At 41.1% G+C, this 22,808-nt stretch overlaps 1 protein-coding gene across 5 annotated transcripts in view; it reads right to left on the bottom strand.

Annotated features, from left to right (window-relative positions):
• ATP8A1 (ATPase phospholipid transporting 8A1) overlaps positions 1-22,808 on the bottom strand; it is a 187,471-nt gene that overhangs the window by 151,253 nt on the left and 13,410 nt on the right. For 4 of the 5 annotated variants that reach the window (XM_019481062.2, XM_006278342.4, XM_014594927.3 and 1 more), the window contains exons 2-5: positions 17,444-17,558; positions 14,180-14,279; positions 11,024-11,122; positions 6,917-6,962 (exon numbers count right to left, since the gene is read on the bottom strand). In XM_019481062.2, coding sequence (XP_019336607.1) covers positions 6,917-6,962; positions 11,024-11,122; positions 14,180-14,279; positions 17,444-17,558 — 360 coding nt within the window. Of the gene's footprint in view, positions 1-6,916; positions 6,963-11,023; positions 11,123-14,179; positions 14,280-17,443; positions 17,559-22,808 lie in introns of those variants that run through there. The other variant, XM_014594928.3, reaches the window with a different exon arrangement.

Raw genomic sequence — 22,808 nt, forward strand, 5'->3', positions numbered from 1 at the left:
CTGTTGAGTTGAGACCCCAAAACATCCCCAATTCAGAAGGTTATTTATCTAAAATTGATTCAGTACCTTCTGTTTGGTTTGACACGTTCCTAGGCAGCAGCAATTATAGGTCCATGCATGTGAAGAAATACTTTGGCTAGGGCAGTTAAGAGCCAGTATCCTGCCTCACTCCCACTAAAATCCAAAAAACCTAGGTGAAGCAGCACTTACGTGTAGATCCAGGAGGCATGCTCCGAGCATACCCAACACACACTGAGGCCATAACTAGATAATAAAATTTGCTGTTTTTGACAGTTCCATGCATACTACCTCTCAGATGAAAAGTTGTGTGACCAAGTTGTGTAACCAAGTCCTTGAGCTGACAAGGATGGGACAACTGGCAATGACTTTCATCAGTAGTTCTTAAGTAAATGAAGGTACTTGCCAACAGCCCCTAAGCATTTTCTATTGACTATAGTCAGCACCGTAATCAAAGAGTGAGATTTTTAGATTGCTCTTCGGAGGTACTTGACTCTCCCCACACAGTGAATAGGGGGAACCTAAGCACGTAATTCTGGGCTCTGGATTCTATTACGGGACCCAGGCACGTAGGCTGCTTGAAGATGTTTAAACAAAAAGTAACTGGGGCTTTACTGTAAACTCTGTGTGCTCCCGCACTGAGCCAGCGCATACCCAGAAGAGCCCGCACGTTAACGTGACCCGGATCACCCAATGTGTGTATAGATCAGGAGCTTTAGTGGGGTTTTTTTTAGCACCTTTATCTAATAGCTGATTGACCAAATCTACACAGACACTGAAGAACTAGGTTAAAATAACATGCTGCAGCTTCTGGTAAAGCACGGTTTTGTTTTGTTTTTTGGGGGGAGGGGATGTTTTTTGTTTTTTTACATCTGCAAGAAGCCATAAAGTTTAGCATTTGTTGGTACCCAAGTCTTTTAGTAAATTTAGTAATCATTTAACATTCTATAAAGTGCTTAGCCCATCTATCTGTGCGTCTGTAATGCCCTTGAGGGGCATGGCTCTCAGGAGGGGCGTGGCTCTAGCCAGTGCTGCATCAAGAATGTCCATCAAGAACGATGGGCAGGGCATGGCTCCAGCAGAGCAGGCTAGGCAGATGCGAAGTGGCGGGTGGGGGAGGGTGTGGGTGGGGTGGGCAGAGTGGAGCCAGATGCAGAGCAGAGCCAGATGCAGAGCAGGGGGGAGGGCTGGGTGGCGCAGGGCCGGACATGGAGTGAGGGTGCGGGAGTGGCACACAGCCAGATGCGGAATGGTGGCAGTATGGGGTGGTGGGTGGCAGTGGTAGCCGCCCCCCCGCTCCATCTCCCCCCCCCTCCCCCCCAGCATTCTAGGTGGGCAACAAGTTAGTTTTATTTATATTACAGGGTATTGTGTTACTAAAAGATGGAGTTTTATAAAACAGATGCATTCCAGCCCTTGAAAATTTCGTAATCTAACAGACAAGAAAAGCAATATTAAAGCAATGGACAACAAGCAAATTAAAGGAGAGAGTGGATACTTTATTAATAAAGAGAAGAATTGCTTTGGTGATTGATTTGAAGGAGGATACTAGGCAGACATGAAATGGCTTCTGTGATAAAAGGAGCCATATATACAAGTTACATAATCGATCATTAGAAAGAGGATAAAATAGAAAGAATGTGAAAGAAAGAAGGAAATGAAGGGAAAAAACACTGGTGAGACAAGATTAATGAGACTTCTTAACCAAGGATAAGCAGCTTGAATTGAAAGCAAAATTCAATTTAGGACTTCATGCGGGAAGGTAATACTACCAGATCTAAGAAGAGATGATTACTTTGTGGCAGCACTATAATGGGGATGGAAACTGATGGTCAAGACAGCTGAACAGGAGGAGATTAAGTTGTAAAATTTGGTGTCCAGATTGGGGCAATAGCATAAAGGAACGGTGAATTAGATACTGAGGAGGAATAGACAACAAGTTTTAGTAAATGTTCACATGAGAGAACAAGGCTGAGACTTGCGAAATTGTGAAAAAAACATAGTTGTCAACTGACAGAATAAGATGGCTGAAAAGGAGAGTTAGATGTAAATAAAGTTTAAATTGATGGCTAGAAAATGGTATCTAGAGGTTTGATTTTGGGAACTGGCTTAGAAGTGAAGAAGATACTGCACTGGAACAATGGTCCAGGGGGAATGACAAGGGTTAACTGATTTCTATAGCCTATTTGTGACAAACTTTCCTTCAAGGCCCACTGTGTCTGACAGGCAAGCAGTAAGGAGACACAGGCTGGGAAACTGAAGACAAGTACACTGTTCCATAACAGAGATAAGGAACTATCCAGCATTAGCACCAGGTCATAGTGCCCAGTTGCACAGCCCTTGGGATTTCAGGTTTTGGTAGACAGACCAAATTAAGAGAAACTGGTAAGCAACCACATTAAGATGTGTACATGTGATGGGTTTGTGAAACAAAGGAATATGCTGACAGGACAGAATGTGGACAGTATGATGACCTCAAACAGACCAATCAATGATGCCCAGAGATGAAGAGTTATCAAATGGGGAGAAAGAATACAAAAGGAGGGATTTCAGAAAAGCAAAGGGGAACCCAAGGTGACCCTGGACAGAGGACATACCACCAGCCCATCTCACCCACCCTACTGCAGGGGGGCGGGGGGCAGGGGACCTTAGCCTTCAACCTCCAAGCTGCTGACATCTGACATTCAAGGACAAACCTCAAAATGAAGCGCGCGTACTGGCCAGATGTACCTTTCCTCTACTAACAGCTCTAGGACTGGTAGATATAGAATTTGTTTGCATTATTCTCATCTGCTATCACTATGTATCAATAAAATGTTCTTTATTATCGAATGGAGAGGTCATGGTCAGTCTGAGGGTTTGGGTCCACCTGAAACTAGGTATCTGGGTCATAAATCCAGTACCAAAAGAAATGACAGAGTTGTAAGAAAAGCTACATAGTCAGGCATAATTTCAGAAAGGCAGAAAGCATGCAAGACAAAGCAGAGATCAGAGGGATTATAATTATATGAATCAAAACCATGTGAACAGAAATTACAGTACCTGAGAGAGAGAGAAGAATAAAAGGAAAGGATTTAGGCTATTAACAGAGATGCTGAATGGACAGATACCATGAGATGGTATGAAAAAAAGCTAGCAGGAAGAAAGTAAAGGCAGCTGACAGCTCAGAAAACAAAAGGCGTGCTTTTCAGATTTACTAAAGAAGATTATGATTTTGAAGCCAGGAAATTAGGTTTTGGGGGTTTTTTTGCCTTAAAGGAACTTTTCAGGACTTTTTGTGAATGTGTTTTCAATTTAGCATGTTAGTATGTTCTACATTAGGTGGTGAGTAGGAGCGCTAGGGGTATTGGGGGGAAACCCCCAGATCAGGCCACTTTTTGGAGTGTCTAGCACATACACCTATTAAGCAGATTTATTTCCATCTTTGAGAAAAAAAACAGTAAAAATACAATTTCTACAAAAATAAAGTCATTAACCAGGGGAAAAGGTCGATCAAATATTTTCTTACAACACTACAAACAATAGAAGACAAGTAAATCCTCAGCGAAGGCTGCACTCCTATAAAACAATATTAACCTCCAGGCAATTGTTTACTACCACACAATACTCACTCAACAGAACCTATTCAATAAGCAAACAATTTAAAAAACACAGAAATCAATGAAAGCACTCCCACGGACTTTTCTGGGCTTTGTACAAGATCTAGTAACATCTTCAATACACTTTCATTTAAGTAACATGATCATCTCCTTGATTTGTTTTAAAAAAAAGCAACAAAAAAAGTCACACTGAAACAGACAACCTTAATTCTAACTCTCTAATGCTACATTTAATTATTAAACATAACTACTTAAAAAAGGATATGAATTTAAACCAAACTAAGTACCAGTCTTACTGAAATGTACATATACATGGTGCTTCACTCACCCTGCTGTAAAATGAAATAACTAAAAACTATACATCAGAAAACTCCAGCTCCAGGTCTGGAAGGTGCCAGCAGCTGCTGGTAAGGGGGGTGTATGAGCCCTTTGCCTGTCTATATACATAGAGACACACACACACACACACACACACACACACACGTCCGGGTGGGGGCACGTTTTAGTTAGTTTTAAGCAGTTCCCGGAGAGCTGCTCCAATTAAAATGCTGCAGCGTTACATGTATTAAGCCCCTGTGCATTTAAAAATGGCTGTGGGATACTTTAGTTAAAGCTCTTCGATTGAACTTCAGTTAAAGTGCTCCCATGACCATTCTGAAACACAGGGGGGTACTTAATACACACGATGCTGCAGAGATGCTAGAGCATTCTAACTAGAACGCATTGGGAGCATGTCTATAAGCAGCCTTTGGTGCCAGAACTTCATACAACTACAGTGTAGACAAGTCGTAAAGAACTAAGAATCAGAGCTTTTGACTGGTTGCTTACCCTGCAGGCTTCTAGTCAGCCAGGAAGCTGAGGGAGAAGCAGCTTGGCTCAGATAGCTGGGGAAATTATTAAACTTCAAAACAAACCTGAAGGCTGTAAGTAAAATTTGGCAGGAAAAGTTTTGGTGACCTACAAATCTTTGAAATTTCCAAAAGACTTTCTAGTTCTACATTGACACATGACAAAAGTCTTCGGGTTATTTCTACAATTCATCACTGGTGTTCCTAAGAAAGAATGCTCTTAAGCACATCCTGCCTACCTGCTCATATGGGCCAAATCCATAAATACAGCAGAAAAGCATCTCAAGGGATACCCCCAGTGTTTGCCCTCAAGACATTTTACTTCCTTCAATACAATTGCAATGGATGACCCTAAAGCAATTTCACCTCTTCATTTCTGGGTATGGCGTAGAGGAAAGTAACGAGTAGACTGAGCATACTTGAGGATGTCAAGGACACAATGTAGACATAGCCATAGTAAATTTTAGACAAAACACATAAGAATACAAGATGAAAAAGGATTTCCTGGTTTCATCCAGTCTAGTCAATCAGGTTTCATCTAAAAACTACTGTACTGACTCACATTCCCCACATACTTTTCCTCCAAATTTAGACTTCCAAAATTAGGGAATGTCTCCTAACTGGGGAAGCTGATTTTTCTGCTCAGAAGTATGGAGTTGCTCTCAAGTGGCTGCTGCTTCTTTTCCTTCTCTTCCCTCCACCAGCCATACAGACGGAGAAGCGGAGTTTACCAGGGTGCAGATCCAAGAATGTGGGGTTGCAGTGCTGCTGGTTGTAACCCACTCTGATTACTGGTCCACCTAAAATTTAAAACCAACCACCTAGTAGCAGTCCTTCTATTCAGATACTGAAGGAATCTTTGGCAACTTTGACATCTGATAGCTACTCCTGGTCTCTCCTGCAGATTATTTTTAGCTCTTTTGAAATCCTAGATTCAACAATGGAGTTCAAACTTCAGCAGCAACTAGCTTCAGCTTTTGGTTGAACAGTGAAGAGCTTCTGACAGTTCAACTGTGAACAGGTTAAACTGTAGCTTTTGCCCAAGTAGGAGAGGGAAGGTGAGTGGGCTCTGCCTCTGCTCTATGCAGCCATAACTCTGGAAAAATCCTTTTTTCTTCCTTCTGCATTCTCAAAAATAAGGTGCATTTCTTATTTGGGGGCATGCAATATGCGGAGAAACACAATGATCAGGTGGTTTTTGCCTCTGTTACTCTTATCAAAACACAATTCTATAACCCTAGTTAAAAATTTTTCTAGTGTCAGACATCCTAGAACCCTAAATAACCTGGTTGTCAGGGCACTGACCTAGAATGTGGGAGATCCAAATTCAAGTACCTATTCTGAATCAGACAAAAGGACTATACCTTAGGTCTCCTTGCAAAGTCCAGACCTCCAGTCTTATGGGTACTTTGTTAACAGGAGACACAAAAAGCGAGAAACTGCGAAGTGTAACAAGCCCAGTATTTTGTAAAAAAAAATATTTATTGGGCAAGAGAAACAGACTGGCTTTATTGGATCTGTACCAGTGACTAAGGGATTCACATGTGGTAGATCAAAGTTCAACTCCCTGCACCAGAAAATACTTATTTATATAAAAAGTGGAAGAGTTTGAGAAGGAGCGATCTACACCAAAACAGCTAGTAGCTTGGTGATTGAACCACTCTCCTGAGGTATGAGAATATGGCAGAACAACGACTTGAACAAGATAGCCCACAAGCCAGGCTACTTGGTTATTCTGGGATGGACTGCTTCTTTCTTAGACTAAAAATGTTTCCTCATGAAAGTTGTGTCAGAAATGTAACAGGTTAAGGATCAGATTTTGAAGAACTGGCGTTTCTAACACTTTTATCAGGAAAATTCTGAACCAGCTGTGAGCATGCGTCAAGAAACTTGAAACCAAAACCACACTAATACATAGACACTCTCTTTAAAACCTAACACAACATTTATTTCCATTTTATAGCTCCACTTTTCAATCCATAAAAATCTTTCCAATATCAGATCTGCAGTTTTTGTTGATGACTAAAAAATGACATAATTTCTTAAGCTTGTCATTACACTTTGGATCTAATGCGCTTATGACCAATTGATTAAGAAAATCTTTTAACTCCCCTTATTTAATGCATTACCTGAAAACTTATGTGCTTATTTTCTCACATTATTAATTCTGCATATTAAAGTAGAAACCAGAAATAAAAATACCTATTTATATGGGGTAAATGTAGTAAACAAGCACTAACATTTGAAATATACAATTGCATGTTTTTCATGCACAATATCACAGGCCTTTAAATTCTAAAAGTCTAGAAATTTAAACAGATATGCTTTGTGATTTCAAAAATACTGTTGACAAATACCAAAATCAAATAATCAAAGAAGAAATATATTTAGCATTGTGCTTCTATATTGTTCTTAACTGTACAATTAAGAGACTATTACAATTGCTCTTACCTTGTGTCTGTTTCTTGTTTACTGCATTATCAGCTTTATGCCTTTTCTGGATTAAAAATATACAACTATTAATAATGTTAAAATAATTACTTTTGTTAACAAGAAAAAATCCTGCAATTTAAAACAAATATTGTGTGTGTCTGTACACATACGTGCACACGCTCTCACTCACTCTCCCATTTGGCTACCCCAACACATGAATTCAAAAAACATGCATGATTATTGTTTTTTTGTTTTTCAAACTGTAGACTTTAATATATTATCTTTGTTATCTGGGCACTCAGGGGGAACGCTACACTAATCCTGTCCAATTGGGGGCATACAATATGCGGAGAAACACAGGCAATCCCCACTTAACACTGTTTCGCTTAGTGCTATTTCACTATAACGCCCATTTTAAATTGATACATGATTTCACTTAGCACTCAGTGAGTTTCATTATAACGCTCACAGTCACCATCCTGGATCATTAAAAACAATTGTGGTCACCATCTTAGGTCATCAGATACTTTCGGTTTTGCTTAATGCTCAGTTTTTCAGGAACCAATTAAGAGCGCTGTGGGGACTGCCTGTATGTTATGTGTCTGTAGTCAAAAAAGAGAAAATGAAAAGCTGGCACTTTCCGAGGAGTGCTTGAGTTTAGAAAGGTTCATAACCCCTGCTACACATTTTTTGGGAAAATACTTTTTTTCGCCGATAGTACCTCAAACCTGGGGTTTTATTGCTAGTTATCAGTTTTATGATAATGCAAGTAATAAATATTTCATCCAAACAAGTTAAGGATGCAGCTGCATCACTGCTATGCATGTGCTTCCTAATGATGTCTTCCATACTTGCATACTGTCAGCATTTCAGGTATGTCTATAAAAACTGTAGCATCTAGTATTACAGCATAGTGGCTACTTCCATGTTCTACAGGGCAACAGAGCATCTTGCTTTAGTGCAGAAAGCAAATGACACTGTACTACTATTACCATAAGGGGCAAAAAATGTTTCCTATGGGTAAATAATAATGTGCTCCCTTGCTTGCCCCTTCTTACGCTACTGACTGTGGACAATAAAGTCTCAGAATGTTAATGGAATGTAGATAAATATTCTTATGGCTAACAGAACAGTAAAAAAAAAAAAATCTAGGATGCTCTGCTCAACAGCCCTGCAGCATTATCTCCAAACTGTGGGTCTAACAAAAAAAATCCTCACAGTTGTACTGAGAAAGCTAGGAAGGCCAAGAGATAACGCTTAAGGGAAAATATGAATGGGAAAAAGGGGGAGAAGAGGGGAGGGCAATCTGGTGAGCCTTCACATCCACACTAGCAGGCCCAAAGGCAGCATTATGAACTCAAACTTAGATATGCAACTGAGGCCTCAAGAATGATTTCAAATAAATTCCTTAGTGATTTGTGAGAGATATGGAGGTACAATATGGAGGGGCAATGAGAAACCCTAAAGAATTCTAAGGAAGGAGCATGATTAGAGTGGCCGGAAGTACTGTCACAATCAAGGAGGCTAGAAATGACACTTCTGATCCCTAAAAAACTTTCCCACTTCTAAATCTTATGCTCAATGAAGTTGGCGCATCATATGGCAGCAACTGTAAATATTTTACCCTGACAAGAGCCAAGAAAATCTTGGGAGTAATATAAATCTACTTAAAGAGTGCTTTTCTAATCCCAAGATGGCTACTCACAGAGAATTTGGCTGTGGCTGCCCTACATTACATGGATTCAAGATGGTAAAGTCCTATTTCCCCATGTATAGAAAATAATCTAATGGTCAGGAATGTGTGTAGTGTCAGAGGATAATAATGGGGCAAATACACTCATTAAAATCAATACTTTGGGGATCTAAATTAGATATGAGTTCTTGAGCTAACACTTGAGCCTGCTTGGCATTCCTGAAGTAACCAATGCATCTAAAGTGTACTTGAAATACATAAACTATTATCTGAAACTACAAATTATTAACACACCTGACCAGTCAATAGAAGACTTTTCATCAAGAAAAAAATAAATTCTTTAGGCATGCTGTAAAGCTACCATATTTAATCAAAACTGAAGACAACCCTGACCTAAAAAACAAAAAAACCCAATAATTAAATTATACATGGACAATTTTGAGATGTTATAATTTTTCATATATAGACTTTCATTATTGGAGGATCATTTTTAATTCATCCCTCCCACCATTGCAGAAGGGCAGGCAATAGGGAGGCAGGTGGTATGGGGAAGTCAAACAGTTTGCCCCCTGCATGTGCCTGCTCCCTTGCTACCTTTGCTGCTCCCTTCCCCCTCTTGCCCTTGATCTACACTGGCAGGCTTGATCCTGGTTCTAGCCTGGGACATGGAGCACAGCCCCAGCCTAGCCCTTGTAGCAGCAGTTTGGGCTGCACAACACTGCTATGGGGGCCAGGCTGGGCCTGTGCTCAGTGCCCCAGGCTACAACATGGATGAAGCATGCCAGCATGAAGCAAGGGTAACGGGAAGTAGGGAGAGGGGCGGGTGAAGGAGGTGAGGCAGTGTGAGGGGGCAAATGGGTGGAAGAGGCTGCAAGGGGGAGATGCCAGGGTACAGAGGTGGCAGGGGCATGCAGCAGCTGTAGCCCCAAACCCAGGTAGGGGCTGGAGCCTGAGCCACAGCAGACGCTTCCCTGCCCCCACCCCATTTTAAGATGAGGAGCTCCACCCCATGTTAAATGGCAGAAAACCCTCATTTTAGAATTGAGTAAATACAGTATTTATACTTAATTATAGCAAGGAAGGATAAAGGAGGCTGGTTAGGCTTGCCCAAGGTCTTGGGACGTCAGACCTGGGTGGTACTTCCCATTTGTTGGATTATGTAGAAGTCGCTTCAAAGACAAATACCAAATTCTGTTTCCTTGCACTGCAACATATGTACTGCAGCAGATGGTCTTTACCTCCCTTCTCCCTTGTCTCACTGTCAGAAGAGTTCAAGACTTAGCAAACTTAGTTGGGATTACACAACCTCTCACACTTTCTCCATATGACCCATGACCTCTACACAGGGCCTGTACTAAGAATTGGGATAAATTGATGCACAACATTATGTTCTAACTCAATTCATTCTGCAGTTGTTCTTATACTGTTGTTTCTTTCCCCGTTATACCCATATGCCACCATGACTGATTCCTTCAGTGGAGTCGAAGGGGAAAAGAAGAATCTCCTATTAACATCAGAACACTTTCCTCATGCAATGAAGGAGACTTCACCAATCATTTTTACCATCCGGGTTAGATTTAGAAATAGTCTACAAGCAGGTTGTATACTGATCTAAATTTGTGCAATCCCATAATATGGAAACCAAAGAAAAGATGGAAATATTTTCTTTCAGATTTTATAAACTTTTCATTTCTGGCTCTTCAGAGACATGAGAAGGGTCCTGCAACATGTCCAAATTACAGCTGGATAGAAACTAACTACAACATTGTTACATACTTTCAAGCACTAACTTTGTATCAGGTTGGCTGTTTTATAACTGGGTGAACATTTTTATGGTGCAATAATTACTTTGCATCAGCTAACTGCTCAATACTAACTTTGCACATGTATCCAGTCTAAATGTATTGTATGGTTAACCAGTGAATTGTGTAATATATGTAATCTAAGACTACTGGGCTTCAAGCATAATTTTGGGCATAAAGAGGAATTCAACATGGAGAGGATGAAAGAATACTGCTGTAATAACTTCATTCTTAATAAGAAAAAGAAAAGGCTGTTTGAAGCCATGGTGGGATTTGGAAGGCTACAGTAAATCCCAAGGAAATGTGCCAGGTTATAAGGTAGTGAAAAACTGCACAGGTGTACATTTACCATATTCCTATACCATTTATCACATGGATAGCACCTACTGTATCTATACAGATGATAGATACAACATTCTCTCTACCATAGTTTAAGGCTTTCATCTTTCTATCATAGGCTTTTCTATGGCTTTCAAGAATCTCCAAATAACAAACATAATTCAAGAATGTGTTTAATACAGCATGAACCTAGTAACTTCAATTATTTTTAATTTTAGAGATGTGTAAATATTACAGACTAACTTTTGGGAACATTATAAACCAATACTAGGAAATATTTCCAATACTTACAAGATCTTCAATGATTTCCTTGATTGCTGCTACAGCTAAAATAAACAAAAGAGGAACCAAGGTTGTATAACGACCGGTTGGGGATACATCTGGAATTTGCTATTAAAAAAAGAGAGAAAAAAAAAATCATTGTGTATTTGTAGGTAAAAGTACAAATTTGATTAAAATCAAAGAGAACTGTGTCAAAAAATAAAATGAATGCATTTTATTCAGTTTTGAGACATGGCACTGATAGTTTTCACTGCGAGTACTACCATATACTAGAATCAAAGGGAGTGGCACAGTAAAGCACTTAAGCGGTTTATAAAGAATTCAGTAGTGCATTCTCATGGACAAAGTTATGCACATACTTCAGTGTTTGCTGGAACACAGATTTAGAGGTTCAGCCTCTCAAGTCCAGTGGAATGTTAGTTTTTACTACTTTGTGTCCATGTTCTTTACTTTCTTTTTCTATAGTCTTAGATTACAAGGCATTTTGTACTTGTTTCTTTTATTAGTATTTCTAAACTGACAGTAAAATTTTAAATTTTAAACAAAGGTTTATCTTGGTTAGAGGCTTTACTTAAACCACAGAAAGACGACCCATGTCCTCACTAATGCCTCTTTTTGCAATATTGCCACATATTAAAAACCTAAAAATCAATAAGCAAGTAGCCTGTACTATATGGAAGAGCATACACATTATAGTAAAAGCAGAGAGCTGATTTTTTGTATAGCACTGATATCTGCATTCATTTGAATACAGCCACTAACGATATAGGAAAAAGGCATGAGAATAAGTTCCATGTGATTAGGGTTGTGGCATTCAATACGCCCAAGTGGAGGAGAGCTTTGTGAAAAAGAGCATGTTATACAAACGTAGTAATAAGCTTAATATTTTGTATGCATTCTGAATCTACTGTTAAAAGATTTGGAAGGAAAGAAAGTTTATCATCTATTTTATTATATTTCTGTGCAACCACATTGTGGCATAAATAAATAATAAAATAATAAAACAAAATACATAAATAACTAAAATTGCTAAATAAATAAAAGGTGACATTTTTACAGATTGACTGGAAGTTTTTCCACTGGCCAGCTTAATGAAACCTTAAACAAGAACAGGATACTAGCATTGTTTGCTGGAAGATTTAAAAAGTGTGTTGACATGTTCTGAACAACTGTTCTAAATATCCATACAAAAAATAGTAGGAAAAGTAACATGTATTCATGTTAATTTCCTAAAAATAACTAAAGTATGAAATAAGACTAAAAACAATCTATGTACCAGAATTACGTGGTGGCAAAATATGTAAGGTCTCTTTAATAGCATGCCATTTTTCTAATGTTTAAGACCTCCACATGAGGGGAATCAACACGTTGTTCCACAGAAGTTTAGGCTGGAAGTGGGTTTCTGTCAAAACTAATTAAATTACAAGAGATTCTACGTACCTTTGAGGAGAGCGTGCTCTTAAATAAAGATAAAAACCATATTTAATCGCATATTGCACGCTCCTTTTTCCTGAAAATTAGCCGTCCAAAACTGGGGCCTCTCTCTTAAGTGGAAAGGTTATTTTTCTGACCAGAATAGAAGGATAGAAATGCTTTAAGATAGCTTGCTTCTGCTTCTTTTCTCTGCACCAGCCACATGGAGGGAAGGGCAGATCTGGGGTGGGGAAAAGTGCACTGGTATAGTTGCAACCTACTTAGATTCATGTTCAACCTAAAATTTAAAATTAACTATCCGCCAGGAGCAGTGGCATTTCTATTCAGGCAGCTCTGAGGGAACCTTACCATACCAGTTTAAATTAGGCAGAAATATTTTATTCAACGTTCTATGAAACTGCTTCCTAAAAAAAACCCCAAGCATTTCTGGATAAGAAGGACTTTATCTGGATGAATCATACAATTAATATCCATTTTATGCCAATTACAGCTCAAAGTAATGGAAGCATTACATTTCATTTCATTTGGATGTGCCAAATGACATCAAGCCAACATGGTCATCTAAAAATTAATAATATAGAGATATCACATGAATGATAAACAACATGTCTACCTCCTTTTTAATTTTTTATTTTATTTTTTTATATGCAGCAATATTATGCAATCATATTAGAATCTGATTAAACTGGGTAAGAGTCTGTCATATGTTGGAGTGTTCTAGGGAAATCCTTACTGTATGAAGTGGTGTTGGCCAATCAGTAATATGGTATACTTTCTTAGCCAACCAGCAGAGCACTGATTAATATTTGAGCTGAAAATACAGTCTTTTGAAACAGATTTCAAAGTCCAACTGTAGTCAAGGATCTATCACTTTGTGCGAGAAGTAACCCTTAATCCTGATCAAAAAAGACATGGAGAATCTTGAAAGGGTCCAGAGAAGGGCCACAAGAATGATTAAGGGCCTGGAGGACAAACCTTATGAGGATAGACTGAGGGATCTAGGACTGTTCAGCATGGGAAAGAGAAGACTGAGGGGGTACTTGGTAGTCATCTATAAGTAGGTGAGAGGTAAGTGCTGGGAGAAAAACTGTTCACTAGGGCATCCCAGGAGAGGACAAGGAGCAATGGCCATAAACTGTTAGAGGATGGTTTCAGGTTGGATGCAAGTAAGAACTTCTTTACAGTAAGGGTGACCAGAATCTGGAACAGACTTCCTAAGGAGGGGGTGCAGTCCCCAACCTTGGAAGTCTTCAGGAAGACAATGGACAGACACCTTGCTGGGATCATTTGATCTCAGCAGTATTCCTGCCGAGAGCAGGGGGGTTGAACTCAAAGATCTTTCAAGGTCCTTTCCAGCCCTTAATTTCTAGGTTTCTATAAAAATGTAGTTTGGGAAAGGTAAAATATTATATTCCTTATCTGCAATGTTTCCAGTTCATAATGGAGGATTTCTGTTTATTTTGTGAGCCAAATCCACATCAGTGATGCCCTTTATTATGAGAAATAAAAAGATTACAAGGAACTCTCTCTCTATCAGATGGTTGCCAGATATATTCTGTTTTTATAACCACAACCTGTGTTCCACTAATACATTTTCAAATATTCATTTGCTAAAACCTCCTTACGTGGATACACAAAACTTCTGCAAAATATTCAAAATCATTATGAGTAATCTATGACATTTATTAGTACTTAAATATTTGAAATCTAAATCCTTTTAGCTGAGCTTACCTGAAGTAATGCAATAAAAAGAAAAAATGCATTGGCAGCTCTTCTGAATTGGGAATAAAGGAATCTTGGCAGGAATGTGATTATGTTGTATTTTGCAGTGCTAAAAGACAAAGAGAAAAACAGATATAAGTATTACAGTACCAACAAATACTGTATTTACCTCAATGTAAGATGAGGTACTGCTCCCCACCCCCCCACCAGCATGGGGAAACAAAGTCCCTTATCTAACATTCTCATACAAGGAAACTTTATTAAATACATTGCCCATCATTAAACTGCTGCCAAAAGCACTGTGTGCTCAGCAATGGAAACCATGAGTTAAATGCAGCCAACACTGAACATGATTAATTTTCCATATTCCAAGCCAAATTAGCCAAAACAAATTCCAAACCCGAGAGTCAGTCCAGAACCATAAGTGGCCCTACTACTGGCAAACATCCTCCACACCCATCTGGGGCTTCAGATGTTTTCAAATCCTTTGATGGACATCCTGTTTGCAAGTCCAAGCCCGGAGGCTTGGCGTTAGGATACCTCCGAGTTTTGGTTGCCCTCAGCCGTAAGGCCCCAGAGGCAAACTAGGGAGGAGTCTCCCCTTTCCATTAAATGAGTTTAAAGCCAAGACCTTCCCAGTCCAGCAGTTAAGTGGGAGGTTCACTATACATTATCTTGGCAGGTACTATCCCTGTGCCAGGAGAGAAGTCTTCCCTGGTGTGGCTAGGAAGACTGTCTCCATGGTCATGGTGTTTCCCTTGCCAGGTAAGCATAGACTACGCTTAATCTGAGCCTTCAAGAGGCCACGAAGCAAAATACATGGCCTATATTGGGCAAACATACTGATGGGAACCTACCACAAGGATAGGTTAGTGCAACCCATTTGAGTAAGATATGGTAGTGCCTATTATGTTCAGTCCCCATCAGTGCTGTGTCTTTTTCAAGTCATGATGAGTCACTACACCAAAAACATTTCAACTTCCTCTTCACATCCACAGCTGAGCTGTGCCTTTCTTTCCCATTTCAATGATTCCTGTTTCTTCACCAGCCTTAAATGTCTGGCAAACATCACCAAACAGGGCCCCAAAAGTTCAAGCAGAAACCCTGTTGCCCTCACAGCCTGTCACATATTATTAGTGTGGCCCCAACCTCCATGAGTGGAGCTGGACAAGCTTGCCCTGTACCTCGATATATAAATTTTTGGAGAATCTTAGGAGTCATGATAAGAACACCTGGTTCCAGTCACAGGTGGGGAGCTAATTAGCACAAGGACACTGTGTGGTTGGGGGGGGGTGGTATCTGTAGTAGATGCACATAGTGAACAATGCTGAGCTGTGGGGTCACCATGCCTTGAAATTCTGTTGACTCTACTGGGGCCCAGACCAATGAACTACATGGTAAATTCTGAGCCTTGACCACAATGGTGGCAAGGGAAATACCCTGACTGAGGTAATGTACATAAAATGGCACTGTGCAGTGGAGGGTTACAACCTTGTCTGCTTGCTGACAGAACTCCCTACAAGAGCCTCATAATTAGCTTCCCACTGACCAGCTTCCAGTGGGAGGATCTTGGCTACAAGCTGACTTTATGGAAATGGGAGACTCCTCCCTAGCTTGCTCCTGCAGCCATATGGCCAAGGACAAGCCAAAAATTTAGGGGCATCCAAAACCCAAGCTTTCAGGCTTGGGCCTGCACAAAGGATGCCCGCCAAAGGGTCTGGAAACATCTGAATCCCCAGGTAGGGGTGGAAGATGTTTACTGGTAATAGGGCCACATTTGGTTCTTAAATGGCTCACAGATTTGGATTTGATTTGGCTGATTTGACTGGAACATGAAAAATATGTTCCTTAAAAAAAAAGTTTATATTCTAAATAAGTGCTAAAGTGCTGCTTAAAAGTGTGTTTCTGGAGTACCTGTGCCGATAAATGCAGCAGTTTAAAAAAAAAAGTAAACTGCATCAGTTCTGGATGAACCAAGTCCATGGTATTCATAGTAATCTGCCTATATGCAAATTACTGCAGCCATGTTTATTTCAAAGTCAGTGTTTTCAAATTTGCCCAACACTTCCATGTGCTCAGGGAAAGCAGGGTCTAACAGTAAGGGGTGAGGATGAAGGGGCTACAAACGGACAAAGTTGGGGTGGGGCAGATGGGAAGGGGTCCTCTTCTGACTCCCACCCCCCCAGATTTATTTTCCCTGCTGTAGCAGTGGGAAGGGGACAGATACAAGGCAAACCTCCAATAATTAGATTCTATACCTGTAACATTATACCAGAATTATAAATTTTCCAATAAGGAAACTAATTGGGGGGGGGGTCATCTTATAGTCAGCATCATCATATAATTGATTAAATATGGTAGCATGCATGTGCACACACACTAACTTTCCTTATGCCTTTCAAGGTACATCATGATGATATCTTACACAGTAAATGCTCCAAACACCAAATTTGCCAAATAAAAGTTGAAAGGAGTGGCTGCATAAATCAGAATCCCCACAGTATATCAAGAACATTCCAGAGCCTAAATGAATATCTCCCATCGACTAAATCGTATCTCCTGAATTGCCACAAATGCCGCCAGCTTCCCTATGTTAACAGATACTACCACTTCAAGAACAGCTAGTTAAGAATATCCAAACAAAAATACTGAGCATGTGTCTTAAAACTGCCTCATTAGATTACTGAGCTCAATTTTAACTTTAGTAATGTCTGCTAAGTGCTTCCGATAACCAAGCCAAGAAAAGATTCATGTTAATTTGTATGAACACTACCATATAAATCAAAGTTCCATCTGCAGGATTAAACAACACTTTGCCACAAATCATTTTAAGAATGCAAGACCACAGTATGCACGTCTTCAGTCCCTCTATCTTCTCTTCACCGAACTGAACAATCCCAGTTCCTCCAACCTTTCATTTTAAGTCAAGTTTCCTAGACCTCTTATTTTTGTTGCTCTCTGCTGGACTCTTTCCAATTTGTCCATGCCTTTCTTGAAGCATGGTGCCCAAAAGTGGACATAGTACTCCTCAACAGTGATGACTTAAGTGGAAGAATTGTATCTCATGACTTGAATGCAACATTCCAGTATGGTACTGGCTATTTTTGAAACAACAGTACACTACTGACCACTCTGATCACTGGTTTAACTGAGAACTGGTTAAAGAAAAGAGCAGGGATGGCATCTTGTGTGAATCTCTGTAAAGTGGCATGCAAATTATGGGCACTAAGTATATATTGTTAATACTTATTAACATACTATTAAAGTCAATACCTGACATGATTATTGCAGAACTTGGTTAACTGAGGCTGATTGATGAATATAGCTCTCAATTCCTCTTGATCAGCTAGTGAAGTTTTCTCTGAAACATCATCTGTCTTCTCATAGCCTTTAAAATATAGAACAATGGTAATCTAAATAAACTGATACAAATAATCATAAGATATAAATACATTTCAAATTAGTCATGTATTAAATGCAAATAACTATAAATACAGAAAATGTACAAGTTGCATGTCCTGGATGTATATAATATCTCTACATTTCTAACAATAGCAACGGAAGTTTATTAAAACCATTATATTTAGCATTTCTAAGTGTTATTGTCAACAATTAAGTTAGTGAAACACTGGTCGCAGTTTCACATACAAAGAAGTCCCCTTAAAAGCAGGGATTCAACTACTTTTATAAGTATGATTATGACAAACTAAAAAAAGTAGAGAATGAATTTGTGAGAATTTTAAGCAGAATGTGAACAGAATGGAGGTAATGGAAAACTGGAGTGTACACTCAGGCTATCTTTACTGCTTTGGGAATGCAAAGCAGCTCTAAACCTGCTTGACTGAGAAATAAACTGGATGTTCTGCGCAACTCCATAAGAGCATAAAGCAACCAGATTACACTGGTGCATTTTGCCTTAGAATTTGAATTTTTTTCCAAATATCGGTTATTTAAGGTTAACAATACATTCTTCAAATCTTTAAAAATATCACACGATAATATTCTTGGTTTCTTCTTCAGGGTTGACATACAACATGTTTAATAATTTTAAAACCAAGGAAATCCTCAGACAAAAGATGTGAGTCATGAAGAAGTATACATATCACAGGGTAATAGCAGAGTGTACTGGAAAGATATATTTAGGTTACTCTTTGAAGGCTTAATATCAAAGTTATCATATCAGACATCTGAAGTGAACACATAAAACATAGAAGACAAGCCTAGGCAACATGTATAGTTACAACCAAAATGATGAAACCTCCGGTTCACTGTAATTCAACTACTCTATGAGCAATACTCCATAAGCAATGCACACAATTTGCTCACAGTTAAGTAATACACCTGCAAAAATATAATTACAACCTACCTCTACATATAGTTACCATATTCATTTTGCTCTAGTCACTTTCCTGATACAGCAGCTAAAAAAGCTCATCAGATCTATTTATGGTACTCTGGATCAATTTTCTTCATCAAAAGAACAAATGTTAATTACTCATGATCCTCCATTAGACAAACTTATTTATAATTAGTGTATCTGCATTTGCATAATTAATTTTAATTAGAGGGTTTATTCCCAATATCCTTCTCCCTGGACACTCAAAAGAAGTAGCTAGATCAAAGCAACCGGTATTTTCTGATTCAAGGATGGAAAGTAAGGTTAGAGCTTTGGCTACAGAAAAAAACAGATATTCAGGTAGCTTAGCAATAAAATAATAACCACGATAATTATCTGATGGCACTACAACAATAAGATTAAGAGAGGTGTATGTGCACGCATACATGCACATACATGGATGGAGGACTGATTCAAATATAGATTCATAAACACACACACACACACACTAAACTATAGCTTATTAATTGCAAATTATCAATCACTTGGACTGCTGAATTAAAAAGTGCTCCTTCAGTATATTATTATTAAGTATGTACAATTTGCATAGGAGAAGGGTATCAAACATAACAAGCCATAGGAAGCAATTTTAATGCAGCATAATGCATCTTCTTTATATTTTACTAGAACTGTAAGATGGACTTGCACAAATACAGTATAAAAGAATGTCCAATGCTCGGAGTATGGGTAACAAACAGGAGGAACTCGCCCTCAGTAAAGCCAGTTCAAACCCAGACATAGTAGGGATTACAGAAACATGGTGGGATTCATCCCATGACTGGGCAGTTAGCATTAGGGGCTATGGGCTCTACAGGCAGGATAGAGAAGGAAGGAAGGGAGGGAGTGTGGCACCCTATGTCAAAGAGCAATACACATCCTCTGCCAGCAAAATGGGGTCAGAGGAGGGGCAAGCTGAAGTGCTTTGGGTTAAGATACAAGGGGGTTGTGAGGAGAGGGATTTAACGGTGCGGGTCTACTACAGACCCCCCAACCAAGGGGAGGAGCTGGACTGGGAATTCAGGCCAGCTTGCAGAGGCACTTAAGGCAAGGGATGTAGTTGTCATGGGTGATCTAAAATTACCCGGACACCTGCTGGGAGGAGCAGTCAGCCAGGTCCAACCATTCCAGGAGGTTCATGGCTGAGATACAGAACCTTCACTTAACCCAGGAAGTGCACAGTCCCACCAGAGGGAATGCTCTGTTGGACCTGGTCCTGGCCACAGGCGATGATCTGGTAAGGGGGCTCCAGGTCCTTAACCACCTGGGTGATAGCAATCATCGCTTGCTGGAATTCATCATCCAGCGCAGGGTGACAAGGGCCTGCATCAAGGTGGTAGCCCTAGACTTCAAGAGGGCCAACTTCAAAGAGTTGAGATTGGTGGGAGAGGCGCTGGGGTTCTTGAGGGCAGGGGAACTCAGTGCCCAAGGGGTGACGATCCCAACAAGAAGCAAGGGGGGCAAGAGGGCCCAAAAGCCTCCCTGGCTCACCAACGATGTCCGGGAATGCCTGGTTGCCAAAAAGGTGGCGTACACCCGGTGGATTGGGGGGGGGGGGGGGGGGGGGGCAGCAATCTCCAAAGAGGAGTATACCTCCACTGCTCGGGCCTGTAGGGGGGCTGTTAGGAAAGCTAAGGCAGACAGAGCTAGGACTAGCATCCAAGATCAAAGATAATAAAAAGTCTTTTTTCAAATATATAGGGAGGATAAAGAAGGTGCCGGGAAATGCGGGGCCCCTGCAAGATACGCTGGGCAATCTGGTGGTTGCGCCAGAGAAGGCGGATCTCTTTAACAAATTCTTCACCTCCATTTTCTTGTGCAGGGACCGGGACTCTCCTACCGTGATTCAAGATGGACTCGAGAGGAACGCCTCAAGACCTAAGGTTGAGGAGGACCGGGTTAGAGTGCTTCTGGAGGGGCTGGATGTGTTCAAATCAGCAGGTCCAGATGCTCTCCACCCCAAGGTGGAGAGGGAGCTGGCAGGGGTTATTGCAGGGCCCTTGGCACAGCTTTACGAGTGCTCATGGTGCTCGGGCCAGGTGCTAGATGATTGGAAGATAACCAATGTGGTCCCCATCTTTAAAAAAGGGAGGAGGGAGGACCCGGGCAACTATAGGTCCGTCAGTCTTACCTCAATCCTGGGGAAACTCTTTGAGAAGATCATCGAGGAACACATCTGTGATGGGCCGTCATCAGGGATGATGCTCAAGGGCAACCAGCACAGTTTCATTAGGGGCAGGTCATGTCAGACCAACCTGATCGCCTTTTACGATTAGATCACAAAAGCACTGGATGCAGGTGTCGCTGTGGATGTAGTCTTTCTGGACTTCAGCAAGGCCTTTGACACTGTCGACCACCCCATCCTCATTAAAAAACTAGGTGACTGTGGCATTGATGCCTACACAGTCAGATGGACTGTGAATTGGCTGAAGGGTCATACTCAGAGGGTGGTGGTGGACAGGTCATATTTGACCTGGGGGGAAGTGGCCAGTGGAGTTCCCCCAGGGCTCGGTCCTTGGGCCTGCGCTGTTCAATTTCTTTATCAGTGATTTGGACGATGGGGTGAAAAGCAACCTGTTCAAATTTGCTGAGGATACCAAAATTTGGGGTGAGGTGGGCATGTTAGCAGGGAGGGAAAGACTGCAGCAAGACCTGGATAGGTTGCAGGGGTGGGCTAACAAAAACAGGATGCGTTTCAATATGGACAAGTGCAGGGTGCTGCACTTGGGCAGTAGTAACCAGCAGCACATTTATAAGATAGGAAACTCCCTTCTTGAGAGCACGGAGGCAGAAAGGGATCTTGGAGTCATCACTGATTCCAAGATGAACATGAGCTGACAAAGTGAGGTCACGGTTGGCAGGGCTAACCGGACCTTATCGTGTATCCACAGGTGCATCTCAAGTAGGTTCAAGGAGGTGATCCTCCCCCTCTACGCGACACTGGTCAGGCCACAGCTGGAGTACTGTGTCTAGTTCTGGGCACCCCACTTCAAGAGGGATATGGACAACACTGAGAGGATCCAGAGGAGGGCCACCCACATGATCCAGGGACAGCAAGGCAGACCCTACAATGAGAGGCTACAGGACCTGAACCTGTTCAGCCTTCACAAGAGAAGGCTGAAGGGGGACCTGGTGACCGTCTATAAACACACTAGGGGGGACCAGAAGGGGTTGGGGGAGACCTTGTTTCCCCTAGCGCCCCCCAGGATAACAAGGAATAACGGCCACAAGTTGTTGCAGAGTAGGTTTAGACTGGACATCCAAAGGAACTACTTTGCAGTCAGGGCGGCTAGGATCTGGAACCGACTTCCAAGGGAAGTGGTGCTGGCTCCTACCCTGGGGGTCTCTAAGAAGCGGCTTGATGCCTACCTGGCTGGGGTCATTTGAGCCCAGTTTTCTTCCTGCCCAGGCAGGGGGTCAGACCTGAAGATCTACAAGGTCACTTCCGACCCTACTTCTATGATATGATTCAATGAATGTCGGAAATCAACAAAAATACAGGTGACAAATAAAACACCTTGCTAACCCAATGTGGAGGGCTTTAAAACTAGGTCCACCAGGGGATGGAGACCAAAGTCCTAGTAAGTGGGTGACCTGCAGGAAACACAAGCAAGAGTGGGAAACAAGAGAGACCTTCTTATTGTTCTCCGGAAAAATAGGGTACTTGGCTAGTTACCTGAGGTGCCTGTACACAAATGCAGAGAGCCTGGGAAACAAGCAGGAAGAACTAGGAGTCCTTGCACAGTCACTCAACTATGACACGACCGGAATAGCACACTTTGTGGGAGAGCTCACACGACTGGAGCACTGGCATGGATGGGTATAAACTGTTCAGAAAGGACAGGTAGGGGAGAAGATGAAAAGGAGTTGCTCTTTATGTAAAAGAACTGTATCATTGCTCAGAGCTCCAGTATGAAACTGGAGACAGGCCTGTTGTAAGTCTCTGGGTAAGGATCAGAGGGGAGAGCAACAAGGGTAATGTCATGGTTGGTGTCTGCTATAGACCACCAGACCAGGAGGATGAGATGGATAAGGCTAAGGCTTTCTCCAAACAGCTAACGCAAGTTTCCCAATCTCAGGCTCTGGTTCTCATGAGGGACTTCAATCACCCTGACATCTGCTGAAGGCAATCAAGGCAGTTTGGAGAGGTTAGCTAAGGACTGTGCTCTTCTTGACCTGCTGCTCACAAACAGAGAAGAATTGGTGGGGAATATAGAAGTGGATGGCAACTTGGGCAGCAGCGAC

This window comes from Alligator mississippiensis, chromosome 2 (genome assembly GCF_030867095.1).
Source record: "Alligator mississippiensis isolate rAllMis1 chromosome 2, rAllMis1, whole genome shotgun sequence".
Lineage (NCBI taxonomy): Eukaryota > Metazoa > Chordata > Crocodylia > Alligatoridae > Alligator > Alligator mississippiensis.